The following is a 24,709-nucleotide window of genomic DNA, read 5'->3' on the forward strand; positions in this document are numbered from 1 at the left end:
ACGAAGAACAGTAAAACGGAGAAGAGAGAATTTAAGTTTGGGGTGCAAAGTCACGATGCAAAGTCCCAAGCAGCTCCGTACCATCATCGCTTTAAGAAGCTTAGTTATTCGAGCTCCGACTCAAGGAGCCACCCCGTCTCTCTCTGTCTTCATCTTCGCCAAAACCCTCCTTGTTACTCCAACTCATTCCCTTGTGTGTAATTTCTCAATATCCGTTGCAAAAGTTCAATTTTTTGCGAGGGTGCTGCCGTATTCATGAAGTCACACTTGCGAAAATCACACTTTAACCAATAAGATTTCGCGAATCTAGTCTAGTAATGGCCGCGTTTCGTAATCTATTCTGAAGCCGCATCGCATACGAATACGAATATATATGCTACGAAAACGAACGTCACCAATCGTGTGTCGTCACTTATCGAATACGTATACGATCTGAGACACATAATGAGGGCTTCCAAAGTTGTGTACATACATCTCTGGTAAAAAACTATGAAAGATTAACTCGACTTTACAATAATTGTTGTTAACAAATGAATATCATCCTTTTATAGGGTAGTAATTAGAATCTAAATATTTTTGGGGGAAATTTTATCGAGATTAGATCGTAGAAACTACTTAACCCTGGCTGACGGCTTCGGCTAAGCTAATCGAATTAGAGTTGATATTCTTTTTCAATACAGTTTTGTAAGATGTGAGAGAATGAAATGTTTATCTTGTAGCCTAATGCATTGATATAAAATTATACAAAAATGTGAAAATGAATTCTTTATCTATCTATCTATAGATAAATAAATTAGAACTGAAAAGAGAACTGAAAATAATTATTTATTTCTCAAGTTTTATTTAATTTTATAATGTCAATTTTTGTAAATGTTACCATAGGCAACAGCCTAGTTACAATTGTCAATAAATATCTTATCTTATCTTATCTATCTATCATCCTTTTATAATCTATAAAGACTTCATAACATTTGAAATAGTTGTGAATTAATATAAATATTGATAATTTTTTGGCAGTTTTAACGGTATCTATTCTAAGGCTTGCATTGTTGAAGACAAACAGCAATTATAAACTAGTTTCAACGTCACTATTTTGTGGGACTACGGTACCGTACATCCAAAGTGATAAAGATATTCCAAAATGTTGGGATCGATATTAGATGTTGGAACAATATTAAGTGCATGTATGTAAGAACAACTCCTGAACACTTAACGTCTACGGTTATTTTAAGAAACGTGGATCTTCCGTGTGTTTTCACGATCAATATAATTCACAGTTTACAATCTAAAATCTACAATCGGTATACTATTAATACTATTCATCCGTACGAAAACTCATGCAGTGAGTGCAGTCAACTAATCTAAAACTTCAACGACTTGTTGGATACAATTATAAATAATGATTCAAATTCGAAAAATGAAGCTATCTAAGAAATCATTGAGCAGGATAAACTTTCAATTTTATATAATTTAAAAAAAAATGCTCTTGAAAAACATACATTCGAATTGAATTGAGCTGTCAAAACATTCAATAAGTAAATCTTATCTGAAAGAAATGTATTCAATACACAGAAATTTGAATTGAATATAATTTCTCTGTATTTTAGATTCAATCACCAGTATACTTGAGATCAAATTATCTGGGAGAAATGTTTCAATAAACATAAATTTGAATTGAATATGACATTTTTATACTTGTGTAACCGACTCAGAAAGGGGGTGGAATGAAGAGATCTCTAAATTGTAAAAGGGCGATTCATGGGACTTTATTGAACAACAAACTTCAGCATTTTATTAAACTTGTAAAATTTTATTAAATGAATTAAACTAATTTAAATTTGGACAATAACAAAAATAATCTATATCGGTTCATTGCACATTCTAAAAATTCAAGATGACTGCATGTAAGATTTTGCTAACTGCTTATTTGGATTCTAACTGTTCACGAAGGTAGCGTGGACTTTACTCATTTCTCAATTACATATTTATGATACTAGGGACTCGGTCATTCAAGGGTTTTTAGCATAAGCTAGAAAATATAATGGCACTAACAATCGATCAATTTATAAATTCATTACTATTTAGAAATTTTCACTACACTGATTACTCCCGGATAACTTACTAATTTAAACAAACATTGACATATTCACTTCAAATAATTAATAAACTACTTCAACTTAACTTACGGTGAAAAATAATACATATTAACAAACTTAAACAGCAAACAAATTCAACACACACGTTAATTTTGAGCCCTCGAGGCCCGAGGGTACCTCTGGATTTTAAATGTGAATTCGGCCGCGGCTTGATTGGAACTGAACTATTCCACGCAAATTATGTTCCCCTTCCACCAACGAGAAAACGGTCCACGTGGAGACGAGCATAATTCCGTGGGAAAGGAAAATAATGCAAGTTTGAAATATTCCCAAATACTCGTGTATTTTCCATCGTGAACGGAAATACAGTTCCGTGAGAATACACCTCAACCCTGCATAAAATTGGAGTCTTCCCGGACGCAAGTTAGCAAAATCTTAATGTGAGAAAATTATTTTTTAACAGAAAAATAAATTTCTCACGATAAAAATTTACACACAAAATTCAGCTACAAGATCACTAAAGTCTCATTGTTGAAGTCCTAAATCTACACTTTTCGAATGAACCCGTACTAAATTTATCTCTATGAAAACACAAACATATAATTATTTTATTTATTTCAATATTATCACCATCACACTGGTGAAAATTTGAGTTTGGTTTTCGAAAAACTCACCTTCTGAGTACGCCACCCAAAAGCGATGCATTGAGACACTCAGGAGGAGAGAGCCTCCTCTGGACCTCACCGACGGTCACCTTGTATTTGGAGGTTGAGGAGAGGAGGGAGAGACGTCCAGGAACGGAGCAGAATACGTCTGAGGAGGATGACGAGGAGGAGACACCGGAGAGAAGTCCACCGTCTTTCCCGCCGCCACCGGAATCTGAGCGTGATTTCATGCCTGAAACACAATATTACCTTCAGTTTCTTGACTCATTCTATCTCCTATGTTACATTAAGTTTCAACACTAAAATGATGACTTACAGTATAGTAAACTAATATGTATATATGTAGTACTAGAAGGTAACCCGTGCTGCGCAAGGGTCTAATTAAAAACTTGAGCTACTGAATTCTTGAAGAATCTAAAATAGGCCTATAATCATCCTTGGTAAAAATTAAGAATTTATATGAACATTTTCAAGATGATGCGTCATTCATGAATTTCCTATCCCTATTCCCTATGTATTTATTATGTGTATAATAAGTGCCAATTCTTTTCATTATTATCTAATAAATAACTGAAGAAAACATAATACTTGAAAACCTAACAGTATAATTTTTTTTTCAATACATCAATATTTTAGTATCGATTAGATCCTACTTGATTTGAATCAGGTAGTCATTTGTTTCCCAAATACCGGTACCTAACAAAAACCTACAATACTAAATTGAAGACTGTTTTAGGCTTAATGGTTAGCCCAATTATTCCTTTATATACTTGTAGTCTCCCTATATACCTATATACTATATATCCCTATATCCCTATATCCCTATATACCTGTAGTCTCCCTCGTTTTTGTAAGAAATAAATAAATATTCGTTTCCGAATTTGTGTCTGATAGTAAATTATAACTGAAGAATATGAATTATTACTAATCTTATTGTGATCTATTCATGTTTTTCTTATGAATTCCATTGATACAGCATATGCTATGTCCATTTCATTTGTACTGGTTGCAAAATTTCACATTAAATAATTATTTGATGAAATCTAAGTTCAATCATAATGAAAACAACTTTCATCAAAAAATAATTTATAATAATACATTTAAAGGGAAAAAGTTCCAAAAAATTGGATGGAACCGAGATTCGAACCGAGGAACATTCGCTCTAAAGTCGAGAGTACTCTACCGCTAGACCACGACTGAGCTCTAAATAGAATGTCTTGTAACAACGTTATAACCTCCTTATAAACAAACACATTTTAAAACAACAATGAACAATGTATGCCACATGAATGGAATTTATACATTAATTCTGTAAAATCTAGAAGGAAAATTGAAATTTGGGCTTCGAGGTGCACGAAATTGATATTTTTAGAATCTATGTGCAAAATTTTGAGATCTAAATCATTCCCGTTTTTCCGGTATGCAATCCACAAGTTGACATGTTTTGATGCGAACAAACACAACCCTACTCTCTCTTATTATATAGATAGTATACTACTATATTAGTAGATTAATATGATCGTGGAAAATACGAAATATGCAGCCACTGACTGGAGCATACTTTCGAATCACATAGGATTTGCTGCCAACAGTTAAGCCTGGTTTCCATTAGTAGAGTTAGTGGTAGAGCTCTCTGGGCAAGTACTAACTATCTTGTGAACTCTTCCAATGATAATGTTCATGGTAGAGTAGTCAGGTAGAGTACTAGTTTTTAGTAGAGTAGAGTGGGATAGCACCGTAGATACTCTACACTCTATCACTTGCCTTCCCCCACCACCGCTTCTTACTCTACTCTACCACTACTATGCTAATGAAAACAGTCTCGAGCTAGTAGAGTAGAGTCGGGTAGAGTAGAGTTGAGTAGCTTTCAAGGTCAGGTCTGTTCACTAGACAACACACTTTACCTACTATTCTCAATTCTAGTGAAAACAGTTACTCGACCAAGTAAGTAGAGTAGAGTTAGTATGCCAGTTACTCGACCACTATCAATCAATCAATCAATCAATTTATTTAGCCTGGCGATACAGTAGTACATAAGGCTACGTCACACTAACTCTACTAATGGAAACCAGGCTTAAGTATTGTTGATAATATTTCAGGTACCACTGTCAACAGTTAATGACAATATTTTGAAATGGATCCTCCAGTCAGAGAATAAATATGTCATATTCTCCACAATAAGTCTGGGAGTAGTCATTTCAGTGTTAAAACAATATTAATCTCAACACTGCGGCTGTGTATCAATTCAGGTAACTTAACACGTTTTTTAAAAGAATGTGAGCATTTATTTGAATAAGGTTTGAGCCAATCAAACAAAACCAATCAACACTGATTTCAAAAAAAGGAGTCTTATGATGCTCTGATTAACTACTTGACTGTTTTTCTCATAATTTAGAGCAATGGAATCAGGTTTAGGTTATGTTGAGAGTCGCGTTTTCCAAGAGTGATTTTTAAATTTCGGGAGTCTAAGTAATTTTTCACGGTTTTGATAGTAGGTAATTCATAGTATAATTTCAACAATGTTGACAATATACAGACACAAAAAATGGAATAGAGTAAAATAGTTATTTGTATATCTACAGTGAAAAGTACGACTTTTTCTCCCTGTGGGAAAAAGTTTGAAGCCCGAGGCGAAGCCGAGGACATCAATTTTCCTGAGGGAGAAAAAGTATTTTTCGCTCGTGATGTACACAACATTTTTCCTCCATCTACATTTTTTTTAAATGATTAAAATTTTTTAAATGATCAAATTTCTCAATGACAGACACCTCTATTATGCTTTCTCATCTGTGCTTAGACCTTATAACCTATTACAATGTAAGTTTCAAAATAGAGATGCTCCCCATGTTATTTAAACGGAGTCACTTTTACTCCCTAGGGAGTTTTTCTGTTTTTTACTACCGAGAGCGAAAAACTGACACTTTAGTATTAGATTTCAGGGAGTAAAGTAAGTACTTTAGACAGTAGGTGGAGGAAAACATACTTTAATATTTAATGTAATGGTTCATTTCCATCATCAGTTACTTCCATTCGAAAATTTTTATATGAGTTGTGTACTTATAAGTTTGGAATTAATTTCTACTGATACATTATAATATAGTATCAAATTATTCAAATTGAACCTTTTAGAAGTTGTATCTTTAAATTGTTAGTTATATCTGATAGGATGTTTTGTTGATGTTATAATAATAATAATAAATATCGAGTGACCTGGCTGGCTCAGGTCTGGTGTCAGAGTTTTCAGGTCGCAACTGATCAATTTCAGTATTCAGTATTTCAGTTGATGTACTGTATTTTGTTGTATTGCTGATGAAAACAATAAAACAATAAACTTTCACGGGTTATGAGTACATTTCACAAGCAGAGGGTATAGAATGTAATTACTTCTTATAACTTCTATCTTTGTGTAGCTTCTTCGCTAACTTACATTCTATACACTCTGGTTGTTAGGGAATTAATTCATCGTACGTACAATCTGCTCTTATAAGACATCCAATCACTCGAATCCCATGCACATCATGGAATGCAAAATTGTTCAGCCAGACAAGACACTCAATTTCAATGCGTGCCCTGTATTTTATTCAAGATTTAGAAAAATGATGAAATTTGATGTATTTATGTTGAAGTATCTTGTTTTTAATCTTCATTACTAGAAATCGTCAATCATCACCTAGAAAAAAACTTGAATCATGTGAGAATCTAGAAATCTCTTTGAAGCTAAGTTGGAATCTGATTTAATTGCAGTATCCCAGGGGTGCCCACAGAGGGGGGGGGCACGAGTGCTTGAAATTCTGTTCTTGATATTCACAAGTGCTTGAGAGGGGCAATGGACGAGTCCTTGAAATTCTTCTTGGGGGAGGGTCACAAAAATGTTTAGAATGACGACATTTTTTGGGTTTCCAATTCAAGGGGTGAGGCATTAGCTGATTTTTTTTAAATTTCAGGGGGGAGGGGTGCATCCTTGAAATATATTCAGATACTTCCTAAAATATCCCGATGTATTCTGAAATAGTAGGATGTACTAGAAGTAGAGCTACTAGGAATTCAATGAGCAATTTTCCCCGTCAAGTTGTTTGCTTGAATCACATCCAGTTCCGATTCAATTTTCAACACCTCACTTGTTTCTTATCGACATCAGAGGGGGAATGAAGTTCACAGCTTAGGGTGAGCGAATGGAATATCGCCCTTACTTCTAAGACACTCTATATTCAAGCATGGAATAACGTATCTAGTATAGTTTCTCCATAATATTCATGATAGTACGAATTTTACTAGTAATAGTAAAAATGTCATAGGGTAGTAAGAAATAGTGTTGAACTGAAGACTACATAGTTTACTTCAATAAGATTGATACACAGTACACAATTATTATTCTTCGATTTTCGGGGAACAAAATTGTTCTTTCAATTGATCGTTGAAGGACCAATAGGCACAGCCAAACGATTGGGTTGTAAGGCAAAAGCACACAGCAGAAAACAAACGCAGAAAAATGCCAGATCCCAGGTATTCCAATGTTGCAACGCATACGAATGTTGTAATCTTGTAATGCATACAGACAGACGTTAGTCTGTATGCATCTGTCTGCTCACGTGTGCATGCACACGTTTTATTTTTCTCCGTGTGTCTTCTTGCCTTCAGACTCTGCTAGACTCATGTGGGATAGAGTTATGTATCTCCTGGATATGATTACACATTATTTTATATTATACGAGTTTGAGTGATTTCAATTTTTTGAAAATTTTTGCAAAAGTCCATGATGATTTTCATGGATTTCATGAAAAATGCGAATCTCAAGTGTGTTGCTATAATATGAGACGTTTCGCTACAATACAGGGTGAGTTATTCACTGAAACATAAAGGAGGATCTTTTCCTCCATTCACATATCAGAGAAATCACTCATCTTCAAATGCTTATTGACCGAGCGAAGTGAGGTCTAAGATTCAAGTCGACGGTTTGGCATTTCTCTTAATGTTTAAATGTTTATATGTTGCGCATTTACGGCGAAACGCGGTAATAGATTTTCATGAAATTTGACAGGTATGTTCCTTTTAAATGCGCGTCGACGTATATACAAGGTTTTTGGAAATTTTGCATTTCAAGGATAATATAAAAGGAAAAAGGAGCCTCCTTCATACGTCAATATTAGAGTGAAAATCAGACTATAGAATTATTCATCATAAATCAGCTGTCGAGGTGACTATAAATTGCATGCCATGACGCATGCAATTCAATATCTCAATGTAACTTGGTGAAAAATTAGCAGCTGTGTAGACTATAAATTGCATGCCTCATTGAATGCAATTTTTATGCACTATTAAATAGGATGCAAAGAACTTATAACAGCTCGTCTGGGCGCCTATAGTGAGGTCCACGTTATAATGACAGTGTTTGATTAACTTTGATGATGCTATCCTTGTCTATCATTCGACAAAGCAGGTATTACTATCCTTTTCTAGCTCCGCAACGATGCCAAATTTGTTTTTGACAATGTAGAAATACAATTAATTGAGGCAGAGAATCGGTAACGATGTTCTTCTATCTTTATCCACTGCCATTATAACGTGGACCTCACTATAGATGTCTTCTGGTTTTCTCGCGCTAAATTCCGGAAAGCGTTATATGATAATTAAATCTTGTGTAAGCATGATCTGATCAAATAAATAGTTAGTGTATCAGTGTGGATGTGCTTATGGTTTGGGACATCGTTATAACTGCGCGAGGTCTACGGTTCACAGAACTACTAGTAACTAAAGAATAGGACTGAATTTCGCCAATGTGATGATATATTATCATAGTTCATCTCGTCAAGCACTGAGATTTTAATTCTCAACCATTGTTGCAAAAATCCATAATCATTATCATGATCAAAATCCACGATCATGATCCATGCGAATCTCCCAGAATTGGTTGATATTCGGGCAATGAATATAGATAATAGAGTAATATAATGTAGATAAATATAGATGAATATAGATAATATCCGGAGCTTTAATCTTGGAAGCATTCATCAAAACGTGTTTCCAGTTCTGTTATATGGCATGGAAGCATGGACCTTGAATAAATTATGTGAAAAGAGAATTCAAGCCTTTGAGTTTTGGACCTAAGCAGAATGCTGAGAATCTCATAATACAGACCATGTAACAAATGAAGAGGTTCTCAGAAGAATGGATAAAAGGCCAGAGCTCATAGGTGAAATTAAGGAACGAGAGTTAAAGTATCTAGGTCACATAATGAGGGGAAAGAAATATGAAATATTGCACCTTATTATGCAAGGAAAAATAACAGGCAAGAGATCAGTGGGCAGAAGACGAATATGTTGGTTGCGCAACTTAAGGGATTGGTTCCAGTGTACATCCAATGACCTATTCAGAGCAGCTGTAAATAAAATTAAAATCGCCATCATGATAGCCAACCTCCGCCATGGAGACGGTACATGAAGAAGAAGAAGAAGATAGATAATATAATAATAGAGGTTGACCTAACAAGTAGTGTTGTTCTATAATATGAGACGTTTCGCTACAATACAGGGCGAATTATTCACTGGAATATAACATCTATCCTCCACTCACAGATCGTACAAAAGAGTTCCAGACTAATATATATATTTATCAAGAGACACAAGATTGTGTGAGCAGTTCGATATGTGATTTGTTGATGTTAAGCCCTTATTCCGTACTAGCTATTTTGGATTAGTTTGATGTTGAATTTGAACTCAACTGTTGATAATAACGCGATAAGATCTCGTCCCCTGCATTTGACTGTGTCTCAAATTTATAAAAATCTAGTATACTTGACAAAGTATAACAAAGAAACATGTGGAAACGCTCAGCTTAGTTTTGAGGCAAAATAGCATCTAAAGTTAAAAATACACTGGCTTTCATTAGTTTCACAACAATATTTTAATATGTAAGGCAATGGTCGCCAAACTTATGAGCCTGTGAGCTAGAATAGCATTTATAAATCTTCTAGTGAGCTACCAAGGAATATTAGGTTGAAGAAAGTTCGGTACCTACCTACGCAAAATGAAATTTTTTCACTTCTATAGCCTATAAAGATACATTTCTAGTGTTAAAATCTACTTGTCTCATAGCAAAAAGTATAAAAGAAGTTGAAATGTACATTTCAATGAGAGCAGTGAACTCTTTTTGGTCATCAATTATTTTCTTGATGTTTGGAGTGTACGTTGTAGCTGCCATTCTGATGCAGTTGTCCAAATGTTCATTAATCAGTACGTTCCTATATCAATTTTTTATGAATTTCATACTTGAAAAGATGTTTCTCACAAGTAAGTAGAGCTGAACATAGCTTTCAACCTCAATGGAACTTGAATAATATTTGGATATTTTTCTTTGGGGACTTGAGGCCAAATATTTCCAGTTGTAGAAAGTGAACTGGGAGACAGATCATTTTGAAAATCCACAAATTCCATTTCAACTGAAGCCTGATCTCCACCAAAATGTTTTACCGCACAAACTGAAAAATCTTCTGCATAGATATCTACAAAAGAAAGTTGATGAATTGCACCATATTTGATATTCTTTAAAAATCTTGAAATCGTTGATCAAACTGTTGTTCAAGTCTGAAAGACTTGTAACGTATTCTTGGTTATTGCTGCGGTGCTGTGGAGGATTTTTCTCCTCATTGATTTTCTCGACATTCTTTTGCATGAGCATCTCTGTGAGCTACCAAAAACTACCCCACGAGCTACCGGTAGCTCACGATCGACTTTTTGGCGACCACTGATGTAAGGTATAGCAGAGAAAGATAAACAGATAGAAAAGTTAACTTCTTCGAGGTACACTTGGAGTTCAGTTGCTTTGAGCTCAACTAATTTTGAGCACAACTAATTTTGAGCTCCTCAACTTAGTTATTGAAAGATGATTATTCTGTATTATTAGTATCCACGATGCTCAACTGAGTCAATAATGACCTGAGGCTAGTCAATTGATCAAATACACGACTAGAAAGTGATAGAATGATAATAGTGTTGCTTATACTATCCATGCACTGATTGTGCATATTCTAGCTTGAAGCGAATAGGTACATACTGCTGTCTGAACTGAAGCCTATCCTTGATTATTTCAAAGCAAATTATTTGTAGAGACTCAAACGCAGTGGTTGAAAATTAATTATTCGGATAACGGTATGCTTTCAACCATTCCCCCCGTTCAATACAAATATTTTATTAATTTGCAATATAATCATCTTCAGAATTTGCTTGAACGTCAAATCATAATACGGATAGTGCGATTAATATCGGGCATTTCTGAATCGATTGCCAGAGAATGTCCGTGTAATCGAAATGATATTGAATTCTTGACATTTTCGTGATCACAAGACGTAAGTTTGTTTATATATTCCGAGATGAGAATCGACGGTGAACGTTTCGATTATTATTAAACGAAAAGCAAATACAGAAATGTATCGAAATAGTAATCGGAATAATCGATTTGGCCGTGTGCGTGATATCGACTAGTGTAATAAAAATTCTCATTTCAAATAAAAGATTCTACGTTCTGGTAGCGTCGGCTAAACAGCTGAAAGAAGAGAAGCTATTTCATTTAATCTATTCAATTTTACCGACAATTAAATTATAAGTTATAACGAAACATTGAGGTCCAGTCTATTTTCTAATAAGACAACTATCAAAGAGGTCTCAGGAGGAGCGTAAAACTACTGTTTAAAACGATTTACTCGTGAGTTTTTTGTAAAATAAAACTGGGAGAATAATAATAAATTTGTATTATTTATCTTTTGTATTATCCGTTGTATCTGTTTTTAATCTGTTATTTTATATTAAAAGCATTTCAAAGAAGGTACTATGATGTTATTTTATAAATTTGTCTTTTTGTGTAGTTGAGAAGTTGATATTGTGGTAATTATTCATATTGAATGAAAAAGACTAAGAAATTGTCAAAAAACCACTGATTTATTGATAATTAGAAAGACCGGTGTCGGTTATTACACCATTGTCAATCTCTGATAAACTCTCTGATATAAGTCAATCTCTGATATAAGTTTATCAGAGATTGACAATGGTGTAATAACCGAAACCGGTCTTTCTAATTATCAATAAATCAGTGGTTTTTTGACAATTTCTTAGTCTTTTTCATTCAACATTATAAATTTGTATTAATTTAACCTGAAACCTTTACTCAATCTAGCTATTAAAAAACTTTTTTAATTGACAGAATGATAGAATATAGATACTAATATAAGCTCAGGTTAAGCCTTTATCATAGGTGATTCCAAAATAAAGGGAATATTACAGCTAGTTCAAGCTTTTACACACAAAACTCTAGTTGAATCAAGAAGACCTGAATCATCTCAATATGTCATCTACCAACTCAATGTAAACCTAATAAACTGAAGAAACTCACAAGAGAAATAGCTACTTGTTTTGGTAGAAACCGAATTCACTGTATTTTATTACTACAAATCTATATAATAAGAGAGAGTAGGGTTGTGTTTGTTCGTGTGTTCGTTTGTTCGCATCAAAACATGTCAACTTGTGGATTGCATACCGGAAAAACGGGAATGATTTAGATCTCCAAATTTTGTACATAGATTCTAAAAATATCAATCTCGTGCACCTGGAAGCCCAAATTTTAATTTTCCTTCTAGATTTTTCAGAATTAATGTTTGAATTTCATTAATGGTACATTCGATTTCATTGAGAAATCACCAAATCATATGGTCGGAATTAAAAAAGGAACATCTGTTTCTATATTGCTTTCTACCTGAAAAACATAGTTTTGAAACTTCGTTTTCCTGATGCAATTTTTAGACCTACTCGTGGCATGGATTATTAATTTTTCAGCTAGAACAATTTTTGAGACAAAGTGCTAAATAAACAGTTTCATCAATGCTGTATCGGCAATATGAAAACGCATGCAGTTAATATGTCTTTGAATGAAGGTGTTGTTATTTACTTAAAGAAATTATATTCTTCCATTTTTATTTAAATAAAATTTCAAAATTATTTGAGCCCTGATAGAATGACTGACTCACTGTACAGTCAGTCGAAAATTTTAATATTGGAATGCGGGTTATTTTGGCAAGCTGAGCAAAAATATAAGGTCATATGCACCTTTTTGTTATATCTTCAAATGAAAAATGAGTTTTGTGGGTTGTCAAAACTCCCTCTGAAAGGGAAACTACTATTCAACTTATTCTATATTTTAGTAAAATAACAATGATCATCCATCCATGTATCATCTTCTATACTATATTAAAGGAAAGAACTGGATTATAAACGTAGCCTATACAGGTGTAAAGTATAGGGAAATTATGTTTGACGCATTATCACGTCAGAACTACTGGGCTGATTAACTTGAAATTTTGGTCAACTCTTCTTGATCTACGTTGAGCTAGCTAATTTTTTATTGATTGAAGACAGTAAAATTTTGCATAAATTGTTTACAACATTTGAAAAAATTACATGAACATTGTTCAAGCTAATTTTTAATATTTGGAGAGAATACATTTTCCATAATTTTTCTACAATATTTCATTGATTTAACATTTCATATAAGATTTTGTGTTATTCCAATATGTTTAATAGAACATTTCATTTAATAAACTCTGTTTTAAACTTTTAAACCTCTTCTTCAGGCTCTTTGTTGTTTTAGATTTCCAAAACAGTATCAAAACTAGATTTACAGTATCAAAACTAGCTACTTTACAAAGGTCCATTTCCAAACTTGCTTATTACAAATATTTTTTTCCAAAACTGTCTAGTTGCATATTAAAACAGCTTAATACTATATATAGTATAATACTATATAAATACTTACTACTATATTTATATAGAAAAATTGTAATCTGAGACCTTGTAAATTGTGTTTCCAATTTATTCACAAACATAAAAGTAATTAACTAACTCATTATTTCAATAAAATGAAGGTTTTTCTTGTTTTCTGAGAAATTTTGCTTTTGGCAAGTAGGCACTTTTGTAAATGAACTACAACTACCGTTGTAGTTTCAGTAGCCAGTAATATTCCACAAAAAATAATACATTCATTATTCATTTTATAACTTCATCATTTTGATATCTACTTGTTCAACCAACAAGTAACCTGTAAGTTGTGGTACGGAGCCCACCCAAAATTAAATCTGGACTGTGAGTGGCACAGCCACAGAGTCCAGCTTTGAACTTTGGATGGGCCGAGCCCTGTATTTTTTTCCTCCACACAAGAGGAAGACCTAGTTCCTAAATCGTTTGTTAAATTTCTCTTGCATAGGAGAGAAAAATTTGAACTTTATTCTGAAAGTTTCATACACAACAAACAATGTAGGAACCAGATTTTTCTCCTGTGTGGAGCGATCCGTGTAAGTGAAGAGGAAAGACTTATTCTGGCATTTATCCAATTCTTTAGTGAGAGTTGTCAAAATCGCTCAAAAATATACCCGAATTTCATTAAAACTACAAGCTTTATAGAAATTTGATTTGTGCCAAACGATTAAACCTCTATTTCATCAACATTTTTTTCTGATTGAAGCATCTGAAAATTGTTTGATAGTATTGAAATTAGGTAAAAACTAGTGTTTGCAGATTTGATAAGTTGAAATTGAATCTGGCTGCTGGTAGTTCCACATTTGAATGCTGTGCAGCGCTGCCTACACAATTCTCAACTGACAAATTTTGAATCTACATCTTCTAATTGAAGATTTTTCTTTTTCTTCTTCTTTATTTCATTCAGTGTACAACAGTACAACATAGTTGTTGAGTACTGTTGTACCTTTTGTTTCATTTCTCTGCGATTCTTTGAAGTTGATACAGTATCAAGTAGTTTGTATCATTTTTACTGCCAGCGCCATCTATCGGAACCATTTACAACTACATTAAGCTTTTTCCTACTCAAATTTCCGTAAGAGCACTTTTAAAAATGCTTATTTATCAATTTTTTGTAGATTTTCATGGAAGTTTACTATCACTAAACCATTTTTGATGTGTGGAGAGCTCACTACATCAATTTCAATGCAATTGGCGTTGCATTTGTTACTTATAACAGACTTTTATTGCGCTGCCTCTCGCCAGAGTTTTGTGCAGTGTTTGATAGGAACATGCTTTTCTACTGAGTTGTCATCAACAAATAAACACAACACTTAAAAAAATGTAAAAGAAATTTTTTTGGAGAACCAATGTGATTTAGGGTCCTTTTATAGTTCCTTCACATTGGTTCCATCAAACACATTAATTATTAGGGCTTTCTCTGGTATCAACTCTACATCTTTCGATTCCTATAGTGTGGTCCATGTTATAATAATGTCAGTGGATAAAGATAGAAGAATAGCGATGCCGATTCTCTGCATTAATTAATTATATTTCTATACTGTCAAAAACATAATTGTCATCGTTGTGGACCTAGAAAAGGATAGTACCACCGGCTTTGTCGAATGATAGACAAGGATAGCAAAACCAAAGTTGATCAAATACTGTCATTATAACGTGGACCTCACTATACAATCTTCAATCATGGATGTCTGTTTGCGTTTCAAAATTCAAACACCTGGCAAGGAAGTCTCTCCGTTTTTCTGTGGACCTCTGCAGACGTCTTTTCTGCTGCTGTTTACGTGCGTTTTCTAAAGACTTGGATGTGAATTAATACATAACGTTTATAACATTATTGATCTATAATAATTATTATAAAGAAAGAATTGGCGTATACAGGTACTGGATAGGAAATTCACGTATGACGCATCATCACGTCTGAACTACTGAACTGATTAACATGAGATTTTGCTATTGATTCTGAATTTGTCGAGGATAGTTATAGGCTTATTTTCAGTTCTTCAAGATTTCAGTACTTCAAGTTCTCAGTTTGTCTGTTAGTGCTTCAAACAGACCCTTTCGGAGCACGGGTTAATTGCTATTATTATATTATAAATTTACTTCTCACTCTATACTAGACGTTATCTCAGTAGGTGACAATTATTGTGGTTGATGTTAAATAATAACATCCTCTATTTCTCCTAATCAATCTACAAACTTATTATAAATTACCTTTATTAATTATTATTCAAATTACCTTATCACCTTTATTATAAAGTTTTGTGTATTTCTATTGTATTGTAAATTGTAAAGTCTATTGTATTGTATAGTTATACCGTATATGTTCAGAATCATATAAAAAATTGAGTATTTTCTCTAAATGAATTTTTCATTGTTAATGTTGACAGCCAATAGCTAAGAATGACGAAGAGTCCCCAGAAGCGAATGATATGGCTGACTCTGCAGCAGTGCTTCAAAATAATGTAATCAACGACAAGGAAGGTCAGCCCGTAAAAGATTCTTCTGCCGCTACATCTATGCCCGCACTCTTACCTGCCTCAGTGCCGCATCAGCATAGGTGACAAAGTCTTATCCAAACTTAGCAGTTTCAAATTAAAGCAAAAGCAATAAAATCAAATAACTCAATAAGATAATAAAAGCTTCAGCCAAAAACAAGTCAAACTAAATTACAATAAAGCTACACTATTCATACCGTACTCAGAAGAACAGCTCTGTAAGATCAATATAGGAGTATAATATTTCATTCATTTTGGTAAGTTATCAGTATCATTTCATATAATCATCAGCTTTCGATAATATTATAACGCAAGCCTTGCCACATTGTTTGTTTGTATTGGGGGTCCACCCAATCCTTGAGAAATGGACTTAGTAACCTCCTTCTCGTGCATGAGGTAGGTAGGTAGCACAGTTCATAAAAAGAATACATAGTCGAGATATTTTATCTGTAGAACAGTTGCTTTGACGACTTTTAAAAAATGACGACTAAAAAAAATCATCGAATTTCACAATTTACACAAATGAAAAAGTACTCTGAAAACAATTATATATACACATATACAGAAGTCTGATTGTATTTTCAAATATGAGCAAGGAAAGTTGTGTGAGTGTACCACACCAGATTTTTGCCAATGCTTCCCAGTTCGGAATAATGTTTCTCGAATCTACTATGGCCAGATAAAAAGTAGCTGCTCTTTGACAATTTTTTCCAGTTCGGAATAATGTTTCTTTAGAGTATGACATTTGTTCGATTCTGTTCAGACAGGATTGCATTATGATTATGAATATTATTCGACTCTTTACAAAAGAAGTTAGTAGGTGCCGTTTTTGACGACGGGTGGCCCCCAATTAGCCTATAGAAAGCCCTGGGGGTTGTTTTTAAGGGCGTGCCGCGGACCACCCCTTTTCCGGGGGGATTGATTTTCGAAAATTTTATTATCAAACTGCAGCAAGAATCGCAGTGAGGTGTTGAATGGATGATTTGTTTGACCTCGGGCAAAGCACCCCGGGGGTTCCCCCAGGCAGGGTGAGTCCCCAACATATTAGTAGCTTGAGGAAGGCGGCGAATTGACTTTTTACAGTGCGAACAACTGAGAGATCTATCAGTCTTCAAGAACATTGTCTACTCGTTAGGAAAAATTATTTTTACAGTTTTAAGGCCCATGTGAAGCGGGTTAAATTTTACCCGTGATTAATTCCACACGAGAACCAATCAGAGAAGGCGTTTTTGAAAGGCTTCTCTTATTGGTTCTCGTGGAATTAATCACGGTTAAAGTTTAACCGGCTGTTGTGCAGCCGGCACTAAGTTTCAGTTTATTATACAGATATTATTATACAGTATATGTTATAAAATACCGTAGACAAAATTAATTTGACTTTGGAGTTTCAGTTTATCTGACGGATATTGTAAAAAATATTCTTTGAAAATACAATTTATTCGGCGGAGTTGAGACTGAAAGTCTTCACTACCACTTCTACCTAAAAATTGTACACTAAATCATCATATGTTAAAATATACCGTACAGTATCAAGATAAGGTATATCATAAATTATATTATGAATGACCTGTCTGGTTTGGATCTTGTGACCGCGGTGTGTGATAATACCTTATTAATTATAGGCCATCTGATATGCCTTCGAGATTTATAGATTAAGGACCGTTTGAATAGTGAAAGCTTGAACTGAATCGAATCAGCTGGTGGTTTAAACTTAAAATGAGCCACATTATGACAAAAGAGACTTATACGGATTTAATCCGTTCAAACATGCACACTGTGCAAACGTTACTTAATCTAATATCATCACATACCTATCAGACAGATAAACCTATCAGACATTCTCACAGATGGACGAGTATGGATTTCACCCGTTTAATCTGGCACACTGTGCAAACGACACTTAATCTAATATCATCACATACCTATCAGACAGATAAACCTATCAGACATTCTCACAGATGGATGATGGATGTGGGGGTTGAAATGAAAAAAAAAACTCATTACTTTTGATGCTTCGAAGAAAATTAATAAAAAAAATTAACTCAATGAACTCAAAATCGAGATCATCATACAGATGGAATGATAAATTAATGTTGTAATGAGAGTAGAAAAACTTGAAAACTCCTGATAGTTTGTAAATTTTTCTTGGAAAAAGATAACTCAACAACAATAACTCAGCAAATGGATATGTTATAGAAATATCATTTATAGTGTCATCACCAAAAATCATGGTATAGATTTAGATAGGTGGATTTAATTGTATTAATTGTACAAATTTTGTGAGAGCCAATTTGAAATTTTCACGTTTACAACTTTACAAATTACTACCAATGACTCCATGATGTAACCATGATCACTCTTTCACAAAAATTAGATATTAATTTTTTTCACATGTAGAAATAAGAAGCAGGACAAATTATATAGTAGTTATTGAAATAATCTAACACTTTAATAAGATATGTTACTCATTTTGATCATGTTTATAAACGACGAAATTCAAAATTATAATAGTACTCACTCTTGAGAAGAGGTAGATCACTGATGAAACCCGTATCGTCAACGTTGGTATTCTGAAAAAACACAGTCATTAGAAGAGTGTAAAAATCCTTATATGGTGGTTCGGAACCCACCTGAAACTGTCTAATCATTATTAAACATAAAAAATATTGTTTTTCATTATAATTTCAATTATATTAAATTAAATTACATTATGATTTCCTATAGCCCATGTCTATGATGTAGGCATAGGTCTTATGTAGGTATATCTCCACTAAAACAATAACGCTAGGCGCACACCAATTAGTCAAGACAAGACAAGACATGATCAGACACGTTCAGTCACAATACTTCACATAGTTGCTTATGAAAACATGTCTAATTGCAATGACTAATCAGTGTGAGTTGCGGCATAAGCAGCTATGTGAAGTATTGTGACTAAACGTGTCTGATCATGTCTTGTCTTGTCTTGACTAACTGGTATGCGCCTAGCGTTATTATGTACGAATGATCAATATTTTATTATACAAGTGAAAGTTTGTTTTTGTGACTTGTTTTTTGTTAGAATTTCAACAATACCAATCACTAAAACTCTTCATAAGTACATTGTGTGTAATGGATTTGCAACAGTTCTTCCCATTTCATTTTTCTAAATCTTTTATTTTCTCCTACACGCGAGTAAGAGAATGCACACATTAACTTACACTTATGCGACTCATGCCCGGTTGCAGAGTTGCTACATAAAGTCACCCATAGTTAACAGAGCCATTAGTTTACAACTCGCCCATAAATCGATGTCCTTAAAATACTCTTGGCGCGAATGTATAGTGGATTTATAAGCACGATTTTGGGCATTTAAATAAAGAGCACTTTTAGCTATTGGTAGCCTCAGATGACGTCATCTGCCTGTAGGGTTTTTCGTCTCTGCAACGGAAAAACCTGTTTGTTGGCGCGCTGTTACTCTTATCGGCAGAGCAATAGCTAACAAAACGTCTCTGCAACGAAATTGGCCTGTTAAATACTAGTTAAGTCCGCGCTGTTAACTATGGGCGACGTTATTTGTCGACTCTGCAACCAGGCATCAGGTTGAGAAGAGACTCGATTCAAGTCGAGAGCATGTGTTTGCAAATGGTGACACTCAGACCAGTCGATTCTAGTCTCCGCGTCTGTCAACATTTGGAAACACATGCTCTCCACTTGAATCGAGTCTCTTCTCAACCAGAGTCGCGTGTGTGTGAGTTGAGCCTTAGACTATACGATCACTATGTCCAAGAAATTCAATCTAATCTCCACCTATCATTGCATTCATCTCTATCATGCACAGGTAGCCTTTTATTGTAATGATTATTCTGTATATTATAATATGAGTTATAATACCAATAAAATATTCACTTTTCATAGCGTTTGATTTCCAATAAAAAATCAAAAGTAATGCCTCAACACGAGCTTCGCTTTAGAGAGTTTATTTATTTATTTATTCGTGGACAGAATCACAAATCATAAAAATGTTGTTAATGTTTTTCATTTTCATGTGAATATTCATGATTTTAATAGTAGTTTCTTTTACTTCCTCCCTCACCATTCCCTCAACCTTCCTTTCCTTTTACTTTCTTTTTCCTTTCCTTTTCCTTTCCTTTTCTTTTCCTTTCCAATATTATATATTACCAACTAATAATATCTATTTACCTCTTAATTTGAATTTTCAAATCAAATCAGGTCAAATGAAAACAACTTTATGAATGTTTTCAGTAAACCAAATGATTGGTTATTTTCTACAGGAGGCTTTCTACTTGATAGACTGCTCCTTGGATTAGATTTTCTTTAGAATGAGAATAACTGTAAATTGACTACATTAAATTGCAATCAATACATCACTATTTGTACAACAGGCATGTACATGTAACTAAATACAAGAGTACAATATATATTTCACTCATCATAACAATGATACAGATGATGATGATGATGATTATGTTGATGACGCTTGCAGTCATGATGATGATAATAACAAAAATAATAAGCACACTAATAAAGTCAACTACGACTATAGTACCGATAGTGAATTATTCCATTCACTAATAAGATTACTCCCTCTGGTAGGAGCATTGTTGTTGCCTTTTAATTATTGTCAGGCCTCTCTATTGTTGTGATACTCTATAAACCGGTCAGTGCATTGTCAAGACGCCACAGCATCAGGCTACTCTATTGTCGAGTCCACTCTATAATACTCTAGTCGATGCTATTGTTACAGTGGCTAATGAACCAACTACTGCATATCTCTCTTACTTTTCATTATTAGTCTTTTTTGTTACTTGTATCCTCATTACATTTTTCATTAGTCTGGTTTTTTTGTTCAACACTGCATTTTAATTGTTATTCTGTTTCACATTCCTAACCCTTACAAATCGTGATAGGTTCAGATCAAAGTAACAAAATCAATTTCAATAACCGTGGATGTTCCGAGCTTTCATTCCAATATCTTTTCAACTTTTCAACCTATGTTATTATTGATAGAAAAGTTTAAATTCCCATCTAACTCAATACTAATACTTATAAAAACCATTTCTCATGAATTTGTTCAAAAACTGATTCACTTTTTTAAGTCAGTCATTTTGACTTGAAACCATACGTTCATCGGTTCAATTTGTTCAAAAACTGATTCACTTTTTTAAGTCAGTCATTTTGACTCGAAACCGATACGTTCATCGGTTCAAAAACCACTTGAATCATTGTGATTGAATCTTGACATTTTCAAGGATCAGTGGTAGAACTGCAAGGACAATTCAACAAAACTAGAATATTAATTCATTATTGTTTGAAATAGAAATCTGAGCATATTTGGCAAGTCTTCACAATTTCAAAATTATTCTTAAACGAAAATCCAATCAAATGCTGTAATTCACTCCGAATACTTCGGCTACTGCAAATATTGACAACAGGGTAAACAGCTAGGTGGAAATTCGATGAGCTCTACTATACAAAGATTATTTGTCAGCCGGGGAATCGAACCCAGTACCTCCTAATTGCCTGCCGGTCAGGAATGCCTACCCTTACACTTCCATTTTAACTTTTTTCAATTTTGTATTGCAACTTCCAATTTTTCCATCTTTACAATTTTTGAGGTGGGGATAAGGGAAGGGACCGAACGTAGTTGAGGGCCAGATTATCATACGAAGCGGTAATACGTTACCGTACAAGCTAAGTACAATATTTTTTGTCATACTTTTCTGAGAAAGAATAATATTGCTGAGAGAAACAGAAACCTATCACGTACACCCTGAGTAGCTTCAGATGTGGGTGATTGATACCCAGGTGTTGCTCCTGGAGGACTTCGCTCAGTCGTAATGTGGGCGGGGAAAGGAGGCAAGTCGAAGTTCCTCTTCCTTCTCTTTGTCCCTCAGCTGGCGTGAACAGCACCTCCTGGTGCTTCTGACGGCGTGAAGGTCGCCTCTCTCTGATGACACCACTTTGATGTAATTTTGTATCGGCCTTACGGCCTCGGTTCCGCTCCAGTGGAGTAGGAAAAGGAAGGACAGAAGGATAGGGACGGCAGACAACGGTCCGCTGTGCCCTGGGGAAAGGAAGGAAGAATAGGGACGGCAGACAACGGTCCGCTGTGCCCTGGGGAGAAAGAAGAATAGGGACGGCAGACAACGGTCCGCTGTGCCTGGGGAGAAGGAAGAATAGGGACGGCAGACAACGGTCCGCTGTGCCCTAGGGAGATGGGAGGACAGGGACGGCAGACAACGGTCGCTGTGCATGGGGGAATGGGAGGTCAGGGACGGCAGACAACGGTCCGCTGGTGCCCGGGAAATGGGAGGACAGGGACGGCAGACAGCGGTCCGCTGTGCCCTGAGAATGGGAGGATAGGGACGGCAGACAACGGTCCGCTGTGCCCTGAGGAAATGGGAGGATAGGGACGGCAGACAACGGTCTGCTGTGCCTAGGGAGATGGAGGTCAGGGACGGCAGACAACGGTCCGCTTGCCCTGGGGAAATGGGAGGACAGGGACGGCAGACAACGGTCCGCTGTGCCCTGGGGAAATGGGAGGACAGGGACGGCAGAAACGGGTCGCTGTGCCCTAGGGTGATGGAGGTCAGGGACGGCAGACAACGGTCCGCTGTGCCCTGGGGAAATGGGAGGACAGGGACGGCAGACAACGGTCCGCTGTGCCCTGGGAGATGGGAGGTCAGGGACGGCAGACAACGGTCCGCTGTGCCCTAGGGTGATGGGAGGTCAGGGACGGCAGACAACGGTTCGCGTGCCCTGGGGAAATGGGAGGACAGGGACGGAGGACAACGGTCCGCTGTGCCCTAGATAGATGGGAGGACAGGGACGGCAGACAACGGTCCGCGTGCCCTAGGTAGATGGGAGGACAGGGACGGCAGACAACGGTCCGCTGTGCCTAGGGGGTGGAAGGTTAGGGACGTACGGCAGCCAACGGGCCGCTGTACCAGGGCAGGAGGTCGGGGACGTACGGCAGCCAACGGGCCGCTGTACCAGGAGCAGGAAGTTTTGTGAGCGGAATGCTGTGGTCTGGGGCTCGTCCGGCTTTAATACTCCCCCAAAGTGGAGGGGATGGAGTTGAGCCGCCGCAGAGGCGGTGGAAATCGTCTTGATGCGCGGAAGATGATGGCGCATCGGTACCTTCCTTATCTCGCGGTCGGCTAGCCTTGCTGATAGTAGGCGTATTTCAATAATATTATTTATTATTTTCTCGTCACATTTTACTTTGTGACACCCACTCCTACTTGGGGGGGGGGGTGTCGGAGCCCTCTATGGCACCACCTTAGAAGGCGTGTGAGCCATCTAGGCATCACCTTAAGAGGTGTACACCTCCACTATGATCGTCCTCTATACCTGATCCACAGGTACATATTACATCGTCCATCTGGTAACCGGACTTTTATACGTGGTCGACCTGCTTCTGCGCTTGCATGGTGTTGTGTGCGGTGGCACAGCACCAGATCCATATTTTTAGATGGGCCTGGTCTGGATCCAGTGGGACTATCTGCTTTGTGTTGACCGTGATGTAACATCTGACTCGACACGAACTGGAACTCGCCTCACTGAGACCTCAACCGTCTCTTTGTCATTTAAGGGTGACTCTGATCCTTTCACTATCCCCTCGTTTTGTCATGTGAAGCGGGGGTGTCAGTTGGTCTGTGGAGGTGGTATCTCACCTCGAGTATCCTCTCCATTTCGACCTAAGGGCTAGATTCTGACTTGCCATGAGGTGGCATTTGTTCCATCCTAACTTTCTCGGAGTTCAAAGTCTTTGCTCTGACAGTTGGGATAAATCGGGCTGTCGTTCAGAGTCATTCATTACATCACAGTGATCAACTATGTCATCCCTGGATGTTGTCTTGAATATATGACAACTCTGCCTCTATCAATCAAGGCATTGGATTCGACTCTGTTCAAACCATCTTCTTGAACATCTTCTGTTCCGACTCTTGTTGTCTGGAGATTGGAGTCTACAGCCGCTATTGTTGGGACTGATGTTCTCTCAGTCCTCAATAAGAGCAATCCTGACATAATTCGCTGACTTGAAGGATTCAATTGGGGAGGATCCCACTCCACCTCTCGTGGATGTGTGAATATTCACTTGTTATCACGCATAAATTCCATGCCTAATAGCAACTCTGTCCAAGTCCTTCCATTATAGACGCCACTAGTGGAACTGTGATTTGTCCTATAGTTACATTAGTTGTCAGCTTCCCATTTAATGGGGTAGATCGTCCATCAGCTAATATTGCGTGGTGATGAGTTGGTACCTTCCTTATCATCCCTATTTTTTTGAGAACTTCATAAACCTCATTACTCATATAATTAGCTTCAGCGCCACTATCTAGTAATGCCCGACACTTTTTACCACCGATTGTCACAGTATGAATAGTCTGTTGTCCCTTGATGACTCTTCAATCACAGGAATCCTGTGTGCCGTTCGCATCACTGCTGTCTTGTTCGGAGTTTTATTCTCCTTCTGCACATCACAGACACATATCAGTGCTCTTTTTCCGCTCCTTTTACATGGTGGAATATCGGGACAGTGTGATCTCCAGTGCCCCGGTCTCTTGTATTGCCCACACATGGGTTCAGACTCACTAAGAGATGGTCTGTTACTAGTAGGGGTTATAACTTCCTCAACCTTGAGCCTT

The 24,709-nt window shown here is 36.1% G+C and overlaps 1 protein-coding gene across 5 annotated transcripts in view; it reads right to left on the reverse strand.

The window, feature by feature from the left end:
- LOC111064506 (transcription factor AP-2-epsilon) overlaps positions 1-24,709 on the reverse strand; it is a 156,702-nt gene that overhangs the window by 11,984 nt on the left and 120,009 nt on the right. For all 5 annotated transcript variants that reach the window (XM_039442351.1, XM_039442352.1, XM_039442350.1 and 2 more), the window contains 2 exons: positions 18,571-18,622; positions 2,771-2,993 (listed from right to left, as the gene is read on the reverse strand). In XM_039442351.1, the coding sequence (XP_039298285.1) occupies positions 2,771-2,993; positions 18,571-18,622 (275 nt within the window). The remainder of the gene's footprint in view (positions 1-2,770; positions 2,994-18,570; positions 18,623-24,709) is intronic.

Source organism: Nilaparvata lugens, chromosome X (genome assembly GCF_014356525.2).
Source record: "Nilaparvata lugens isolate BPH chromosome X, ASM1435652v1, whole genome shotgun sequence".
Classification (NCBI taxonomy): Eukaryota; Metazoa; Arthropoda; class Insecta; order Hemiptera; family Delphacidae; genus Nilaparvata; species Nilaparvata lugens.